Below are 20221 nucleotides of genomic sequence, written 5' to 3'. Positions count from 1 at the left end.
AAAATATTGGTTATGTCAGAATAAGGTAAATGCTTGCACAAAGACAGACCTCTGTTGCTGCAGATCTTGCCATCTGGAGATGTGCATCTCCGCTTACTCTCCCATGGGCTGATGTCACACTGGAATTCACATTTATCTCCATGCCAACCAGCCGAGCAATAACAGTTTCCACAGTAACACTTTCCATGGCCTGCAACCACGAACACAGGAAGTGAGAAGATAGAAATTCAGTTTCAGAGTTTTCAGATTATTATTATTTATATATATATATATATATATATATATATATATATATATATATATATATATATATATCATCATTATTATTGTTGACAACATGCAGGTATGGCAATTGCATTAAGTGAATGAGGATGTCAATAATTTGTATATCATGCTATTGAAAACCATATGCTTTTCTAAAATGGATTTCCAGCATTAAAAGTGGCTTTCATTTTTATGTCATATACAGTATATTTACTTGTGTAAGATAAATGAAAATTACACAAGGTGGTAAGTTTTTTTTCCCCAAAGAAATCTAATAACAATGTTAATTAACTTTTTTAAACCCAATGTGTCAAAGCACTATTTGTCCTGTTGTCAGGAAACTCGAGCACATAGACTCAGGTTGAATGGGCATTTGTGTCCACTGTAAACAGCGTCAGTGATTATAATGGTTTCTATTTGCTTTTAACATGACGCTTACATCTGGTGTAGGCAAGTGTCAGGTTTTAAAAGTATAGTTGACCAAAAAAATTCTTGACAGAGTGTGACGATACATCGTCATATCGATATTTTGAACACAGCCCTAATATGCAGTATAGGGTAAAACAGTAAAATTAATGGAAATGTGTATAAAAACATTTTGTGTCACTGTAGATCAGTCTAGAACTGTAATGTCAAACCCCACAGATCCTGCCGGGCCTGAGACTCGAACCTGCAACTTTTGGGTTACGGTTATTAGGAAGTCGTGGCCTAATGGTTAGAGATTCTGACTCCTAATCCAAAGGTTGCAAGTTCACATCTCGGGCCGGCAGGAATTGTAGGTGGGGGGAGTGAATGTACAGCGCTCTCTCCACCTTCAATACCACGACTTAGGTGCCCTTGAGCAAGGCACCGAACCCCCAACTGCTCCCCGGGCGCTGCAGCATAAATGGCTGCCCACTGCTCTGGGTGTGTGTTCACTGCTGTGTGTGTGCACTTTGGATGGGTTAAATGCAGGGCACGAATTCTGAGTATAGCTCACCCTACTTGGCTGTATGTCACGTCACTTTCACTTAAAAGCACTGGTCACCCTGTGATCATACCTCCACACACTTCTACAGAGTCTTCATCCAAACACTCGCTGTCGTCACACTCGCAGTAGCGTCCACTGATCAGGCTCTTCACATCGGGATTATGGCACATGCAGCTGCCGCAGTGACAGGTGCCTGTCGGTCAGACACATCAATGTCAAAACCCACAGATCTCATGCTGTCACACTGCTCCACAGCAGCATACTTCTACATATGAAGACACACACCGACTCACACAAACTCTCCAGACCCAAGGGATATGGAATTGCATGCCATTTAGACTTTATCAGAGAATGAACTGAGAATTCCTGAATTTGAAATGAGCCTGCAAACTAGATGCAGATAGAATACAATTCTAAATATGTATGGTAAGTGTCATTTTATATTTCATTATGAATTGTCTACATGCTGTACATGTCATCATAATATATATATATATATATATATATATATATATATATATATATATATATATATATATATATATATATACAGTTCCTTCTCAAGGACAGGACCTGACTGCTGTCCCGAAGGCCATCATTGACACCCTCAAGCGAGAGGTGAAGACACAGAAAGAAATTTCTGAACGAATAGGCTGTTCCAAGAGTGCTGTATCAAGGCACCTCAGTGGGAAGTCTGTGGGAAGGAAAAAGTGTGGCAAAAAACGCTGCACAATGAGAAGAGGTGACCGGACCCTGAGGAAGATTGTGGAGAAGGACCGATTCCAGACCTTGGGGGACCTGCGGAAGCAGTGGACTGAGTCTGGAGTAGAAACATCCAGAGCCACCGTGCACAGGCGTGTGCAGGAAATGGGCTACAGAGAAGCAGCACTGGACTGTTGCTCGGTGGTCCAAAGTACTTTTTTTGGATGAAAGCAAATTTTGCATGTCATTCGGAAATCAAGGTGCCAGAGTCTGGAGGAAGACTGGGAGAAGGAAATGCCAAAATGACTGAAGTCCAGTGTCAAGTACCCACAGTCAGTGATGGTTTGGGGTGCCATGTCAGCTGCTGGTGTTGGTCCACTGTGTTTTATCAAGGGCAGGGTCAATGCAGCTAGTTATCAGGAGATTTTGGAGCACTTCATGCTTCCATCTGCTGAAAAGCTTTATGGAGATGAAGATTTCGTTTTTCAGCACGACCTGGCACCTGCTCACAGTGCCAAAACCACTGGTAAATGGTTTATTGACCATGGTATTACTGTGCTCAATTGGCCTGCCAACTCTCCTGACCTGAACCCCATAGAGAATCTGTGGGATATTGTGAAGAGAAAGTTGAGAGACGCAAGACCCAACACTCTGGATGAGCTTAAGGCCGCTATCGAAGCATCCTGGGCCTCCAGGTTAATTTTTTGAGATAGGAATTTTGGGTTTTCATGAGCTGTATGCCAAAATCATCAGTATTAAAACAATAAAAGACCTGAAATATTTCAGTTGGTGTGCAATGAATCTAAAATATATGAAAGTTTAATTTTTATCATTACATTATGGAAAATAAAGAACTTTATCACAATATGCTAATTTTTTTGAGAAGGACCTGTATATATATACAGTACAGACCAAAAGTTTGGACACACCTTCTCATTCAAAGAGTTTTCTTTATTTTCATGACTATGAAAATTGTAGATTCACACTGAAGGCATCAAAACTATGAATTAACACATGTGGAATTATATATGGAATTATATACATAACAAAAAAGTGTGAAACAACTGAAAATATGTCATATTCTAGGTTCTTCAAAGTAGCCACCTTTTGCTTTGATTACTGCTTTGCACACTCTTGGCATTCTCTTGATGAGCTTCAAGAGGTAGTCACCTGAAATGGTCTTCCAACAGTCTTGAAGGAGTTCCCAGAGAGATGCTTAGCACTTGTTGGCCCTTTTGCCTTCAGTCTGCGGTCCAGCTCAGCCCTAAACCATCTCGATTGTCAATATAATAATTATAATCATAATAATTTGAGGGGGAAAATCTACACATATAGGAATAAGTAAACCCAAAATTAATAGTTAATTGATAAAATTTCATATTAATTTTTCAAGTGGAAGTGTACATAAAAATGATTCCTAAAACAAGCTGATTCTTAAATTGTGGATTTTGCCAAATCCTGATACACATCATTTTCACGTTCACACATGTATTAATGACATAGTGTCACATAGCAGGCCTATCTACACTGTAAAAAATAATTCTGTGGCTTAGTAAATATTACAGAAATGTTTTACTTTATTAACTTAATAAAATCTCTGAATATGGTGTACTTGATTGTTTGAGTTAAACATACCAAAATAATTGAGTAAAAATCCAACAGTTCATTTTATCTAAAATTTACAGATATATTTAAGTTGTTTTCAATAAAATTATTTAGTATTTGACTAACCAATTATTTCTTTATAATATACTTAATATATTTGTGAAATTTCTATCAAAATATTTGAGAATGTTGAATTAAACTGATCTGTTTCAAGAAACAAAAATATTACTTAATTCAAATCAATATTATTAATATATTTAACACACTCTTAAAATTTGAGTAAGTTTACTCAATTAAAACAATGCACCCCTCCCCCACCCTCTGACCTGACGACAACTCGACGGTTGGTTGAGTCAGTGTCAGTGAGCGCGGGCAGTTTGAACTCTCCAGTCTCCAGACAACAGCTCTCTTCTCAGCGTTGCAGATTTGGTGCATTTCCTCTGTGTAATTCAGGTTTGTGTATGTTTTATTTTATCTATAAAATCTTTACTGTGCTTTAAATCATATTTAATGCAAAACAACATACAGAGGCGTAATTCGACACCTAAACGAGAGTCGCGCCTGTCTTTTTGCATGATTGAAATGCTTTGCATAAACACATGACTTCATTCCTAATGATAATAAATATAATTATTATCATTCGGATGATAAAATGTCCTCAGAACTGTCACTGTTTGTTTATTGGCAGGTTATGTCAGTCACTCGCAGTATCTATCGGCTGTGAGTGAAACGCAGGACGGCGGTATGAAGTTCAAAGTTCACCCACAGAGGCGAGTCCGTCTCCAGCACGAGGACCAGCGCTGATCCGGTGGATATTGGGTTGATTTGATTACACTTGAATTAGGCTACCTGAATTTTTAAATATTTAATTTTTACTTATAAAATGTTTGTTAAATGAGTTTAAATGTAGGCAATATTGTATACAGTGTAAAATGTGCTCTATTGCTGTACTCATTGACAATAAAGGCCAATGTCATGTATACTGGTGGTTGTGTGGAGTACTATTTTACAAAGGTTTAGAGAAAATAAAAAGTTAATATTACTCATTAATAAAAACAGTTAATATTACTCATAAATATTGTTTTTAAATGTTTAAATGTTCAATTATTTCTACTCAATTTTATTTGTTAATGTACCAGATGCAGTTACTCAGATTTACTTAATTCTTTTACTTGCATTTACTCAATTCATACAGTATATTTCATTGATTTCACAGCTTTAAAATTTACTCAATTTTTTTGAGTGTAAAAATGTTTCACCAATAAAATTGAGTAAATAATAGTTAAACTTTTTACAGTGTACAACCAGCTGGGCCCCCTGCTAAAAACATACAGATGCATCACCTAAAGTTAATGTTCAGGTCAGTGTAAAGGTTAAGTACAGGGTTTGGGGCAAGGTGTGAAATACAAGCAGGCTGCTATTTTCTAGACCACCCAGAAATAATGTTTGGACAACTGCATGCCACATATCTTGACCTTTAGTTCTATTATTTATAGGTCCCCATGCAATATCAAATATCATATACATCTTACCTGCATTGGAGCAAACTACACCCTGGACATTGCGACAGAGGTCTTTACTGGTTTTGCTGGAGAGTGAACATTCCTCATGGTACTGACAGGATTCCCCAAACCAGTTTTCATCACAGAAACACTTTCCACATTTGCATATCCCATTATCTGCATTGGACACACATACAGAATACAGTTATTGATTGTTTTGAGTAACAAGCGGTCATGGTACAGGCCCATACTGTTATGGGTTGATAACAAGTGATACTGTGTTGGAGGAGCGTACTATGAGATCAAGTTTGTGATTAGTAACACATTTGAAGGTGTTTGGAGATGGGTGAAGGCCAGGGTGATGTGAAAGACATTAATACTCTCCATGTGTGCATGCCTACCTAGGAAATCTTGACAAAGAGGAGGATGGGAGTTTCTCACATGTGTGCTTTTCACAGCTAAAAGGTGTTGAAGATTCCTTCTGGTTCACTTCCACACTATCGGTATCATGCAATTGCACAACCCTATACACTAGAGGTGTGCAAACTGGTCAGTGTAAAAGTATTTTATTTTTACACTTGTTTAAATTTTGAACTCATTAAAATGAAAAATGCTCAGTCAGACTGGATCACAGGGTCATCCCTGAACAGGTCGTGTTCAGACGTTAATGCCCGTGAAGACAATTTGTTAACCCATTTGTTAAATGACGTTCTAGCCATAAAATTGCTCATGGTTAACAAAGTGAAATAAATGGGCTTATGAAGTGTTAAAATGGAGATGAAAACATTGTCCATATTTTTTGTTGCGGATGCCAATGACAAATTTATGTGCCATATGGTAGAAGCTTGCCAAATGAGGCAGATTGCTTGACATCCTTTTTAAAACCATGAAAGAAAATTAAGTATTAAAAGAATGATCTAATAGTTTTGTGCAGTTGACTTAATAGATCAAATCAAATTAAATAACAAAGTAAAGCAAAGCTTAGGTGAGGGAAATATTCGATTGCTTGACATGCAGAGCTTAGTTCTAATCCTAATCAAACACACCTGCGTGTAATAATACAGTAATCCTGAAGACCTTGATTAGTTGGTTCTGAAGTGTTACATAAGCCTCAGAACTAAACTTTCTGGGACATGGCCGTCCAGGAACAGAACTGAATGTGTCTGGCTTAGGTTGAGTCATGAAGTTCTGCAGATCTTTGCAACCACAGGGTCAGTAAAAATCACTTTAATGCTTCTCACACCATTGAACTCTTGTTGGACAGACATAAATGGATTTAATACCTCTGTCCTGCAGTTTCACAGTTCCACTTATTTCTATAGGCAGTTGTGTGTCGCTAAGTCAATAATGACAAGAAAAATTTTCAGATTTTTCTACAAAGCTCACTTACAAGAAAATATAAGCAATTCTATTTATTACAAATACTTAAATGAACTTTTTCATTAATTTCCCACCACTTCCTCTTTCTTTTCTGGCTTCTCCTATTTCTTCCTATTAATATGCATGCCATAATACCAAAAGTGGGATTATTTTTCTATGTCAGACCATTGTTATGATTGCCTATCATTATTCTTGACTCTATGGATGAAAATGGATGTAAAAAAAAAAAGGGCAGACAAAATACACTACAAATATATCCTGTTATAGTAAGTTCAGCTCCCTTAGCACATTCTGAAGTGTCATCTTCAATCACTCCCTGCACTTATCCATCATGTAAATTTGATGTAGCCTTCAAGTGCTATCCATCAGTCCTTAACAATAGCCTTGTTCTGCTCATGTACTCATTACCAGAGAGTCTTGGCTGCTTGTCACAAACATTCAGTGGTTTTATAGCCAGTCTGGAGGGAAAGGCAAGATTTATGCTAATGCCAAATGGAGCATACATCTGTCTTGTGCCCTATAGATTAAAAGTAAATTGGTACTGTAAATTGTTAAGAAATGAGCCCAGCTATTTTGGACCTTGGCTATGATGTGATCTTTTAACAAGGCATTCCTCATCACTACATCAGGCAGGTTGTTATAGCAGTGGAACTACATGTTCAGTGTGACTGGTGCAGTTTTAGACATTACCAAACTTTACAGAATAATGGTTTAAATGTGGTGGGGTATCTTCCTCTGAACCAATATTTGACCTTTAATGGGTTTTTAAATGACTAGTTTTTAACATTGAGAACACCAGTGGCCTTAAATAAAAGGACAAATGAACATTTTATTTTTTTTGCTCACTTGTTAAACCCCCTGTTTAACCTGCGGGAAAATTGTAAAAATTAAAAGGGAATTGATGAGACAAAAAAGCTAATGAGTAAATTAATAAAGTAAAATACAATAAAATAAAAATACATAAACACAATAACGGTTTTTAAACAAGTTCAGCTATAATAGTTCTACAGAAGGCAGCAACAGTATTCTAAAAACAAGAACAAAGCTAAGAAGTTACACATTTCTTCTTTAGTGCCATTTAATATGTTATTAACTTTCGTAGTCATGTTTCTCTTGAAAGTCATTTGATGCCATCCTACATGCAGACACAATCACTTTGACATTAACTGCCACCCACCTAAATGTGGGAGGAAGAGTTTGGTCCTTGCTGTCCACCGTGTCCTGGCTTCTGTGCCACCAGGGGCATAATTTACCCCTTCCCAGCTGATGGGCCAAGACGGCCATATCCATGAGCCTTATGACTCACTCTAAACAGCTGTGAAACAGTATTAATAGACAGTGTGTCCACATCAGATAAATTGTAGACGGCGAGCAGATTAATGAGTCATCAGATGCTAATAGCTGTTCCAATTGCAGACAGTGCTGTCCATGTTAAATACCAGACATGGGGACTTGTGACTTGGCGACTTGGACTCGAGTCGACTCGAGTCGCTATTTTTAGGACTTGTGACTTGACTTGACAAAAAATAAAATACTTGAGACTTGACTCGGACTTGGAAGTTAAAGACTCGGGACTTGACTTGACTTGAGACAGGATGACTTGAATGACTTGAGTGTTAATCACATCATGTTTTCAGTTTGAATATAAAATATATAAATTATTTTTTAAAAATAAATTTGATTACTCAGCTGGAGCGCAGGCTGAGAATCGCGTTGTCATGACTGGATCGGGACACTATCATCAGTCATGCCCTCTCTACCTTACGCACACCACGCCCACTTAGATCAGATATCACATCACATCAACATCTCAGCTTGAGGGGTACCGAGGGTCATCGCTTTTGTCGTCAATAATTCGCGCCTAAAAACGCGTGGAAATCGCGGCGCGCCACTTTCTCCTTGTTTCCAAAGCGCTCGGGCAGTTGCGCCCCTGAGGCGTCTGCCGTTGCTAAGCAACCATGACGCGCTCTCTCCATGAAGAGCAAAGGATAAATGGATTTGCAGCACTAAAAGTCGCTTGCAGTAGCTCTGCTACTAAATTTATTTAAAAATGGCAATCCATATACAGCTATGATCAACTGTTCCTTCATCTTGGCTGAGCTTTTAACGTTGTTACGGGAAAGGATGAAGCTGCTTGATTGGTTCTTGTCACATGACCAGCGGTGCCCTTGCGGCTCTCTGAAAAGTTGAGATGTTTTTAACTCGATGCGATGCGGACGCGATTGGAAAAAAACGAGCGTGTCGCACCGCGTGTGCATCGCGACCGCGTTGCTTCCATTATGAGCGCGCATGCCGGTGGCGCATAAATGGTGGGATAGGCCACATCGTGCTCGGCTTGCAGACAAGACTCTCTCGAATCTTATATTTTGCAAGTGCAATACCTTGTAATGGAGGTAATGACTTACGGATATACTCTGAGAGAGAGCTGTGTGTGTGTGTGTGTGTGTGTGTGTGAGAGAGAGAGAGAGAGAAACACACTCGTGCTTTACCTGATGAAGGAAACCCAAACTGAGTCTGACTCCAATCACAACCCCAACATTCAGAAACTAATTGACAAAAATCTGAAGTATAATTAAGATGAAAAATGAAAAAATGAATTTGAGCTCCAAACCAAACTCCAGTGTTATTCGGCCCTAAACAGAACCACAAAACTGGCAAATTACTTATCACTAAAGCCATTAAAAGAAAGACAAATCCTTTCAAAATATCGACTCAGTGATCATGATTTGGAAATAGAGATTGGTAGACATAAAAGATCCTGGCTACCGAGAGAAGAGAGACTGTGCAAACACTGTGAGCTGAATCAAACAGAGGATGAGAAACACTTCCTTCTGGTCTGTCCCAAATACAGCACTACAAGAGAAACATTCTTCCCACAGTTTGAAGCTTTGAATCCTTCATTCTTGTCTCTAAATGACTCGGAGAAACTACTCTATATACTTGGAGAGAATGAGACGGCAGTCACAATAGCTGCTAAATATTTATACACCATACACACCATACGAAAGGGATAATTTATTGTATTCAACTGTTTTATTTTATATTCTTAATTGTATATAATTACTATTATTAATATTAGAAATATTATCTGCTGCTGCTATTTTGATTGAATTGTATTTTATTGTAATCATATTTTATATTTTATTCTGTATCTAAATGCTTTGGCAATACTGTAACTCAAATGTCATGCCAATAAAGCAACTTAAACTTGAACTTGAGAGAGAGAGAGAGAGAGAGAGAGAGAGAGAGAGAGAGAGAGAGGAGAAATGTAAGAGAGTTTAATGTTGTATGTAAACTGTGTTTGAGGGGAAGTCGTGGCCTAATGGTTAGAGAGTCAGACTTGCAATCGAAGGGTTGTGAGTTCGAGTCTCGGGCCGGCAGGAATTGTGGGTGGGGGTAGTGCATGTACAGTGCTCTCTCCCTCAATACCACGACTTAGGTGCCCTTGAGCAAGGCATCGAAACCCCCAACTGCTCCCCGGGCACCGCAGCATAAATGGCTGCCCACTGCTCCGGGTATGTGCTCACAGTGTGTGTGTGTGTGTGTTCACTGCTCTGTGTGTGTGCACTTCGGATGGGTTAAATGCAGAGCACAAATTCTGAGTATGGGTCACCATACTTGGCTGAATGTCATGTTAGTCGTGTTACAGAAAGAGAGAGAGGTGTTCAGAGAGGAGTCTGTTGGATGTTTAGCTGTTATTTGTTTTATGGACTCAATGTTGAAAATGTAAAACATTTCAAACACTGTCGGCAGAAGTGAAAAATAAATAATTTTATGAAGTTACAATTTTGTTTGATTCCATGTTTACTGAACATGAGTATTTACAATGCAAATCCAAATTATTTTAATTTACTGACAGTTACTTATATCTTGTCTTTTAACTTTATTAAGATCAGATTCTGCAGGTAAAATTACAATAATAAGGTGACTTGGACTTGACTTGACTTACTACAGGACTTGACTTGACTTGACTTGCCCAAGAAAAAAATACTTGGGACTTACTTGAGACTTGAAGGTTAAGACTTGAGACTTACTTGAGACTTGCACATGTGTGACTTGGTCCCATCTCTGTTAAATACTGACATAGGAAGATGGGGTGTAAACTCTGATTACAATAATTTGTTTTGGGAAACTAGAATAGACAGTATTGTCTCAGAATCACAGGCACTGTTGTCTCTAGGCAGCATCCAGCTCATTTTAGAATGCTAACATTTTCAGCTCAAGAATGTATTTACTGTTTTCAGAAGATATCTTTTATCTCCAGAAGATAAACTTTTTTTTTGTTTGCTTGTTTTTCTAAAAAATATGCCTTCTTTTTTCCGTTTCAGTCAACATCTTTAAATCACTAAACAAAAGGAAACTGTAACAAACAATTGGCTCACAAGTAACGTCTTTCTACTTTAAAATGTGACATTTAATCCAATTTGTTAATTGCTCATTTCTTTGTAATTATTTGTGAAATTTATTAGCTATTTATGAGTGAAAATTGTTTCTGCACCAATGACTTTTTAGTGTAAATGCAGCCTAATTCTACATATCATAATGAGAAAAAATAAACCAATAAATACATAAATAAAACAGGGCTGCACCGAGAAATTACTCGAACAAGTTTAACACTGGATTGAGACACAATGCAGTTTAAGAGAAATGGCACAAGAAATTCCATTAAGGAACGTCCACAAAAACCGACAAGATTTTTTTATGCATTACAAAACATGCAATTTCCAGCAGGCTCTTTGTTCATTCATTGAAGTTTGCACAAGTTTTTATCCACACAAACCTTTAGTAAACCAGGGCCTTTATGTGCTAGCTTTATCTTGAAGACATTTTATCCTCTAAGCCTGTTAAACAGCAGCTTTGTATAAAACAAGACATTGAGGTAATTATTTCCCCTTGTTGTTCTCCTGCATTGCGTTGTAGAGCATGAAATGATTATGTGCTAGGCTGGGCTGGGTGTGAGGGAGACATCTGTCCTGGTTAATAATGCTGCATACCTACAGCAGACCTGCAGCGATGAAGACAGGCCAAATCGTGTAATGAATGAGGGTCACTGAGTGTAATACGTTTATAGACAATCTATGATTAATGATACTTGACAGATCTGTGGTCTAGCATTTTGAGCAGTATAGCACTGGAGATGTGCATTCATGTCCGGCCCATGTCATGTTCATCTTTTCCCTATTTCCTCTCACCTGACATTTGATAGTGTGTTATTAATTGGATGAAATACCAGAGAGGAAATGAAAGTGTCATTTTGGCATCATCATTCATATTTGCTGAAATGACAGTGTTGTCCCCTGTTCGGACACAATTTCCTGTTCCTTTGTATCCCCAAATGCATACTGATCTGGAAGGCATGTGACCTTTTCCATGTAATTTGAAGTATGAATCAGACCTGCTGCCTGAGCTAGCACTCAAACTATATGGTGACAGAGGCTTGCTAGAATGCACATGTTTGTTTACCAGAACCACAAACACTGTTGTCAAGCTCATCATATATGTAAGAAAACTATTGGCACACTTCATCTAAGCACTTTAAAAAGTGCTATTGGTTACTCATTGTATGTGCAAATGTCTTTATTAGACTGTGCAAGGCAGCTTTTTAAATATGTGGCATTCAAGGTAAAAGAAAGGTTATATGATATTGATGATATGTCATTTCCCCATCAGAATGTTCTTGGGAAGAACAGAAGTCCAACAACAAAAAGACACATCTTGACAGAGTTCCACTGGGACCTGAAAACATGGAATATCACTCTTCTGACACACTCAGTCTAGCACATTAAAAAAGCTAAAGATTTTAAGGGTATCATAAATCACAACCATTGATATACATTGATGCATATAAAATAACTTTCTGTGAACATAAATGAACATAAATCTGTTCTTCACAAATACCTCATTGGAGAGGAAAGGTCTCTAGATGGCAACACTTGCTTGAAAAAAAGGACAATGCATCACACAGCAGGATCAAAACTGAAGGTCACACCAAGTCACTGAGAGAATTTCTACAGATGGAAAAGAGCTATAGAGGAAAAAGTGAATGCAGCGCTGTGCCAAATCTTTCACGTGGCTTCTTGAAACCCCAATTAACTTGTTTTGAGAGAGGGGAAAATGAGTGAGGAAAATGGAATGGAACTGCCACGTTGAGCTCTGTCCCCATAAAGTAGAAGACAAAAGCAAAACCAGGTCACATAAAAAGAGAAGAAAACCATGAAATTGTGCTCCATTTTTTCCAGTCTGTACAAACAATTCAAATCCCATTGAAATGCTTGTACATTTGGATTTGTGCTATTTGGTGACAACAAATGAAAAATAAATATTCACATATGTTAATCACATGTAGTCAATTGAAACACTGGAGATGCGAACAAACCCACAAAAAAGAAATCACACACACAGCCTGTGACCAGCTGTCAGGTGAAAACATTGTGTATTTTTGTGCACCCTAAAGTCCTAGTTTGCAGTCTTACTGCTGGGACAAGATATGCTATCATGTCTATCTATTTGTCAGTGAACAAAAACAGGTGTTTTTAAGCAAAATGATTTATGGAGTCTCCCTGAACAAATGCAACTCTCCAGAGACCAAGACAGGTTTTTCTTCTTAAGTCAGAACCGCAATTTCTTATTAAATGCTCCACTTATCATGCAGATCTTGTAATGAGAAATCAAATTATTATAAAATGAAGGCAAAGAAATGCAGCTTATTGTCAGGGACTACTATATGTTTGTCAAAAGAGCTGGTTGTGGCTATAAAACTAGAGCACATAAACAAGACCTTATTTGCCCTGTATGCTGATTGAAATGACAAGACAGTGTTTCAAAGCAATATACAAACAATGCTGCTCAGATTTCACGTCCTGACATTTTTGTGCAATGGTCAAAAAGATTGAACAGAAGACAAACTGCCTTTCTCACGGCATTTGGGGTATATATTTCATCTGATGCTATTCTAAAACTTCACAGTGAAGTGAAGGGATGTGAACAATTGGCACAAAACATCATTGGCACAAAACATCAAAATTCAGGTCCAGAATATCCCAAACTGCCATGAACTAACTAAAAAAACAGATTTATCTTTAAAGGATGAGATGTAGGGTATTTTGACAGAGATGTGCAGTATAGCCTTGCTATTAGGCAAGAAAAAGTAATGTTGGTTAATATGTGGCCTCCATTTTCAGAACACGTAACCATGAGAGAAACCCTATTATCAGCTATGCTCCAAAGCTAATGAGCTCTTCACTGGTTCACAACATGCCTCCACAAATAAATCTTTCTTTCCAGCTTCACAAATCTCCATTAGTGGTCCTCAGCCTCTCGTGTGTACAGATCAGAACTGGAGGTGGTATGGATATAGATGGGTGTTTTTGTTCATGGTCTATCAGGTGGATTGCTAATTTCAAGAGTATAGAAAATAGTGCAGAAAATCTGTATGTTACAGCTATAGAGAGCAATAGCAGTAAAGTAAGTAAAATCCCTATTCATATTCTTTATGGAAAAAAAATATATTTTTAGTTGCAATGTATATTTTTCAACTTCCTTTGAAAAAAAAAAATCTTTAATATTCTTTTTCAACAGAAAAAAAAAAACTACACTACCCACAATCCTGAACAGAGAAGGCACTTTTACTGTAGAAACAGAAAATGTTGCAAAAATATGTCATTTGTTGGTTTGGTTCATGGCTTTGAAGTCTTGATTGAAGAACTTCTAAAAAGTCAATGGAATAAATAAAAAGGAATAATACTTTAAGAACCAAGGCAGCATGAAAGTGGATGGTCACAGTTGCTCTCTATGGAGTGTAAATATCTTACACTAGCAGCACCACTGTGTCCTTATTATAAAATGTTTCAAAGCTGTCGGTAGGTCATGGTGCTGTTAGTCAAGGGTTTGGAAGTCAGGTTATTCAGGAGTCTTTGCTAATAGATTTCTTTGGACTCACACCAAATTTTGCACACACTCACCATCCGGTGGAAGCTACTAAAATAGCATTCAACACAGTAAAGGAAGTATCTGTGAAAATTATCCTTTGAAGCAGTTAAAAAAAAAAAAAACAACAACAACAACAACATGGCATTCAAACAGGCTCCTTTGAAAGTGCCTATGTTTGGCTGAAGAAAGGCACTGTGAAATTCAAATGAGACCTTGTAGCCAATGACGCAGTATTGGATGGAACATAGAAGGCCTTTAGTGAAGCTGGATGTGTGTCTTTGTAGTTTTCTACTTTTGGAGTAACGTTCAGTAAATTAGCATGTAAGATGTGAATCTACAAAGCCTTTTCACCTGATATTGAAACATGACATTCAGTAAGTGAAGGACTAAGTGGGAATGCTGTGTTGGGAGAGTGTGAGACAGCTCTTACCTCCACAGGTCTTCCCGTCATATGCCGGGCAGATCCAGGCATGGCATTCACAACGTGGTCCATAGAATGTTCCGGGTTCCGTGACATGGCATATGCAAATCCCGCACTCACACTCACCTCTCCCACTACAGATCAAACCATCGGGGGTCCGACAGCGCCTCAGTGATGATTCAGGGGAGATCTTACACTCTCCACCCACCTGTCTGCAAGACACAAGAGTTTTCATTCACCCTGTGATCTTTGCCTTCCACATCAAACCTATGTTCTTTCCCTGAAGGTGAACATATGCCAGATGGTGGATGGGTGGGTGGTGGTTTGTAATCCTCCCTTTCACCAGTAATGACAACCAGTCTCATCTCGCTTTCTGGAGGAAAAATCTTGTTTGGTTTCTGAGGATGGATCAGATTTTGTGTTTGTATCTTCTTGCAAGCTAATATTTCAAGATAAAAAAAATCTCTATAATGCAGGTCATGTGGAAATCACCACTTCAGTGGAAATGGAGCCATGACTCATAAGATATCATTCTGCTAGCACTCAGTCCCACAGAGAACAGCAAACTTGTGTAGACACTGTCCAAAAAAAATGTGTCTTGATCTGAATTTGGAAGCAATAAAAATAACTTTAATCTTCAAGTTTCTTTACATTTGAGGACAATATAATATAATATAATATAATATAATATAATATAATATAATATAATATAATATAATATAATATAATATAATATAATATAATATAATATCAAAAAGTATATTACAGTGTATTCTGGTAAAGTCAAGAACAAGAATTGCATTACAATCATACTGAAAATAAACAATGGTATTTCATCATTTTTCCACAAGTTTACCAATGAAAAATGTTTAATTTGGTAGTGTTCTTACATACTTCGCCTGCTTCTTGTCTCTGCAGTTGGCCTTTCTCACATTACAGGGTAATAAAATACACTAAAAAAAAAAATTAAGCAAACACTGTTCAGGGGCTCAGTATGGTTGCAATTAAATGGAACAAGTCTGTCAGCCACAACAGCATATTCAATCTGATTCTAGTCCTTCTCTGATTATGTGCAGCAAGCGCATACATTAACATGCATTGTGGTACACATAAGGGTGAATGTGCACCTGCTATGTATAAACCACTTAAGTAATGTCAAAATTACAGTCATGCAACTGGGGAACTTAGCCAAAACCACAGGAAGAGATCAAAGAGTACATATATTTCCGTTTTTAAGGAAATACCGAAAGTTCTTTGCAGTAAAAAATGGCTTAAATGGCCATTAAGTAAAATAAATAAAACATTACAATGTAAAAAGAATGAAGAGTAAATAGCTTAAGATAGAAATCTACAAGCCTTAGACAAGTTCTATAGCTGAGAGTACACAACAGAAACTTTCCCATCTGTAAAAATTTAGTCTGTCAGCAAAACGTGGCTGCACAGTGTAAAAGTCAAAATGATTGAAAAACAAGACAGCTAAACTCACCTTAGTGACTGCTGTAAACTTCCTTGAACGGTGGAGAGCAAAATTAGAAGCAAAGAAACTAAGACGGAGTTCACCAAAGTCTCTGCATGCATGTTTAGATCCCCAAAAGAAACCTGAAGTGAAGTGCCTTCAGGAATTTTCACTTTCCTAAACAGAGGGAGAACGGGCTGGCCAAATCCAGCTTGAACACATCAGAGGCCAACAGCGCTCTCCATATGAATGCATTTGATTAGTTGTGACTCTCTGTGCAACGGCAGGAGTAAGAGATGAAGTGCCAAAAAGAAAACTTTATCACCATAATTCAAAACAGTTGTTCATAAAGATATTTGCTTCTGTCCTTTAAAAAGGGGATTTGCTATAGCAATCATTGTAAAAAAAGAACATAAAATATGAAATGGAGACAACTGGTTAAACAAAGAAACTCTTTAAAGACCGTTTAAGCTTAAATCTCTTTTACTGTGATATCAATTATGTTTTATGCTGAAATTTAATCATTATGCTAATATTTTTTCCAATACAATAATAACGAGCAACATTAAATGACGATTCTGGAAGAATATATTAAAGGGGTCATATGATGCGATTTTTAAGTTTCCCTTTTTCTTTAGGGTGTTCCACACCCTCTTAAAATACCTTGTTTAAACACGCCCCCACATGTCTACATCACTGTGTGGGAAGATTTGCATAATACTGCCCAAATTTACATGGAAAGAAAGAAAGCTTAACAAAGATTATAGAATACCCAAGACATGTCGCTCAAATAGTTTTGAAAGGGGAAAAATGCAATGCTCAATATGCCCGCTCATTTGCAGGGAGCCACGCCTTCTGAATGAAAGAGCCAATAGCTAATCTGTAAAGTCAGCGCGTCACTGCAGCTGCCATTAGAAGTCCCGGTTGCTATAGAAATGGTCAGCGTTTTAAGACAGAGCATGCGCACTGGCTGATCTAGCCTGAAAAATAAGCTTTTTATAAAGCTATTTGAGCAAAAGAAACAACATTTATGGACTAGAAAAAGTTATCGCGCCTCCTTTGGGCGCTTGTTCTCGGTTTGTACACACACTGTTTGTTCAATAATTAAAGGAAAAGATTCACATCTTACATGCTAATTTACTGAACGTTACTCCAAAAGTAGAAAACTACAAAGAGGTATGTGTTTTCATGTAGCTATTCAAGTACTGTCCCTCGGAATCCATACATTAATGGGTGTATGCTAACCCTAATGTATGGAATGTAGGCTACACTCAAGAGGAAGCGAGCAATCAGGGCTTGAACACAAACTTTGATCCGATGTTGTTTGGTCAAAAACAACTTTAAAAGGTTCTGTGGTGTAATCCACCATAATCCGTAATAACCGTAATCACGAGAAATCACGAGAGGAAGCAAGCGTCGTCCGATAGCATCTCAGCGGGACGAGCCATTCCTCAAGCCGCTGGCCAACGCCGCCTTCCACTGCCGTTCCTGCTGCGCTTTCCGGCGCCTATATCCTTTTCATTCGTTATCCTCGTGTGTGTGTTCGCCCGCAGTAAAAGAGTTGCGTCTTTTTAAAGATGCCTTCTTGCGGCTCGTGCAGAGCCCCACTCAGCAAGGGAGACCGTCACGTCATCTGTGTCTCCTGCCTGGGTGAAGAACATGCAGCGCTCGCACTCGCTGACGGCGGCTGCCCTCACTGCGAGCTGTTGCCAATGGTGACTTTGAGGACTCACTTGGCATTTTTCTCAGAGCCTGCATTCCCCGCTGCGCTGCAGCGGCCGTACAAAGCGCCGCTCCCAGCGGATTCCGGAACCTTCTCCAGCTCGACCGAGCTCGCCGGTTCGTCCTGCTTCACCTGCCTCCCCTGCATCGCTTCCCGATGGTCAGCGCCCGCTGTCTGCTGCCGCGTCTTCCGAGGAAGTTGATCTCAGGGCCACGTCGGGGGAAGAGGACACGTCCTTCGGGCAGCGAAGGCTGGGCGAGCTCCGGGGATCTCGCGCTTTCTGCTCAGAAGCCCAGCAGACGAGCTGACATCGAGAAGGAGCTGATGCGAGTGCCCACGCTGGCCGCGACGAGCCTCGGCCTCGAGTGGTCTGCACCAGCGCCCCCCTCTCGTTCCCGGCTGGATGGTAGTTTTCTTCCGGGTGAGCGTACTTCTCCGAACTCAAAGCCCACCCCATTTCTTCCTGAGCTTCACGAAGAGGTGGCAAAGGCTTGGAACGCTCCATATTCAGCACGAACTCGTTCGTCTGTCTCACCAGCATTCTCCACACTGGATGATGCTAAAAACAGAGGCTACCAGTCACTTCCGCCGGTGGAACAGGCGATAGCGACGCACCTTTGCCCGCCCTCTGCTGGACGGCGGACGAAAGCGGTGTTGCCATCTAAAGCCTGCCGCATGACGTCATCTCTGCTTGCGCGGATCTTTTCTGCTGCTGGGCAGGCTGCGTCTGCACTACACACCATGGCCACGCTGCAGATATTCCAGGGTGATCTCATCCGTAAGTTGGACGAGATGGGACCTGAGGCTATCTGTCTCGCGGATTTGAGGAGCGCTTCGGATCTCTCTCTTCGCGCTACTAGGTCCGCTGCATAGGCCATGGGACGAGTTATGGCTTCCGCTACTGTGGCTGAGAGGCATCTCTGGCTGACGCTTTCAGACATGGCAGAGTCTGAACGCACTGCGTTCCTCGACGCCCCGCTGACTCCCGCTGGCCTCTTCGGATCTTCTGTCAACGAGTTCGTTGAGAGATTCGTCGAGGACCAGAAAGCATCTCAAGCATTTAAGCACTTCCTCCCGAAGCGCTCCGGTTCTGCAGCGAGTCGTGCTAGACCGGCCTCGCAAAGCTCTCAGCCACACCCCCCGCCTCCTGCTGCTTCATCGCAACAGCACCAACAACGCAGCTCGAGACCCCGCTCTCGCTCTACCGGCCGTCGCCCCACGCCGCGGGGAACACGGCAGAGGATTACGGTGAGGCCGGAAGCCCCGAAGTCATCCTAGCACTCCTAGGAAAGCGCCGGTGTACGAGTCCCGCTGAGGCCGAACTCTCACCCAAGCGCGCCGCTCTTTCAGTTCCAGGAATTGTGACTGTCTCAGCGTCTTCTGCAACGCGCAAGCCTTTACAGTTGCCCGCTTGCCTGCACACAAAAGCCGTTATCACGGCTACCCAAATATTTCCCGAAAAGAATGTAATTTCCGGTGTCCCGGCCACGGCCGACGGTGCTATAAATGTAGTGACAATGCCCACTGCTCAGTGCATATCTCCACATATAAGCACAGCCCTTCACACAGGGCTCGCGCCCATAAAAGTGACTCAGGTCGATCGCGCGCACTACATAGTAAACGTGCCCACTCCTCAGTGCCCACAAACACTATGTCACACACATCATGTGGTTTCTGTAAAAACGAAACCCGTGCACGTTCGTTCTGCCCAGGCAGACAGCGAGTCAAAAGCAGTAAATGTGCACGCTTACAGCCCACAATTACTCACAGACAGCACGAGTCCCACGGGACTCGCTCAGCCCTCCCTCACTCGGTTAAGCACCGTGGCGGGGTCGAAGACGAGCGATCTGCCCGCTGTGATCAGCACGCTCCCCGCCTCAAATATCACAGGCATAACGCCCATGTTACAGCACATCGAAGCACTGCCGTTGCCCAGCCAACAGAGCGCACTTCGCATCCAACCCTTAGCCATTCATGCAGACGCATGGTCAGCGCTTCCAGGGGTTTCGGATTGGGTGCTAGACATTATAAAGAGAGGCTACTCGCTACAGTTTTTTCGACGCCCTCCGCGCTTTTTAGCGTGCGTCGAAACTACGGTCAAAACAGAAGTAGCACACCTACTTCGAGCCGAAATATCAAAACTGTTGAGCAAAGGGGCTGTGGAGCCTGTATCTCCAGCTCAAAGCGAAGGGGGGCTGTACAGCAGATACTTTCTAGTGCCCAAGAAAGACGGGGGTTTCAGACTCATACTGGATCTAAGACAGCTGAA

At 40.2% G+C, this 20221-nt stretch overlaps 1 protein-coding gene across 1 annotated transcript in view; it reads right to left on the bottom strand.

Annotated features, from left to right (window-relative positions):
• Nucleotides 1–16451, bottom strand: part of LOC132152475 (integrin beta-like protein 1) — a 48164-nt gene extending 31713 nt beyond the window's left edge. Inside the window, exons 1-5 of the mRNA XM_059561233.1 lie at nucleotides 16260–16451; nucleotides 14783–14985; nucleotides 5074–5220; nucleotides 1305–1427; nucleotides 50–190 (exon numbers count right to left, since the gene is read on the bottom strand). Of these exons, the coding sequence (XP_059417216.1) occupies nucleotides 50–190; nucleotides 1305–1427; nucleotides 5074–5220; nucleotides 14783–14985; nucleotides 16260–16351 (706 nt within the window). The 5' untranslated portion in view covers nucleotides 16352–16451. The remainder of the gene's footprint in view (nucleotides 1–49; nucleotides 191–1304; nucleotides 1428–5073; nucleotides 5221–14782; nucleotides 14986–16259) is intronic.
• Between the last annotated feature and the right edge of the window lie 3770 nt (nucleotides 16452–20221).

The sequence above is a fragment of the Carassius carassius genome, chromosome 11, assembly GCF_963082965.1.
Source record: "Carassius carassius chromosome 11, fCarCar2.1, whole genome shotgun sequence".
NCBI lineage: Eukaryota > Metazoa > Chordata > Actinopteri > Cypriniformes > Cyprinidae > Carassius > Carassius carassius.
Note: the sequence above shows the minus strand (reverse complement) of the source record. Positions and strands in the feature narration are given on the sequence as shown.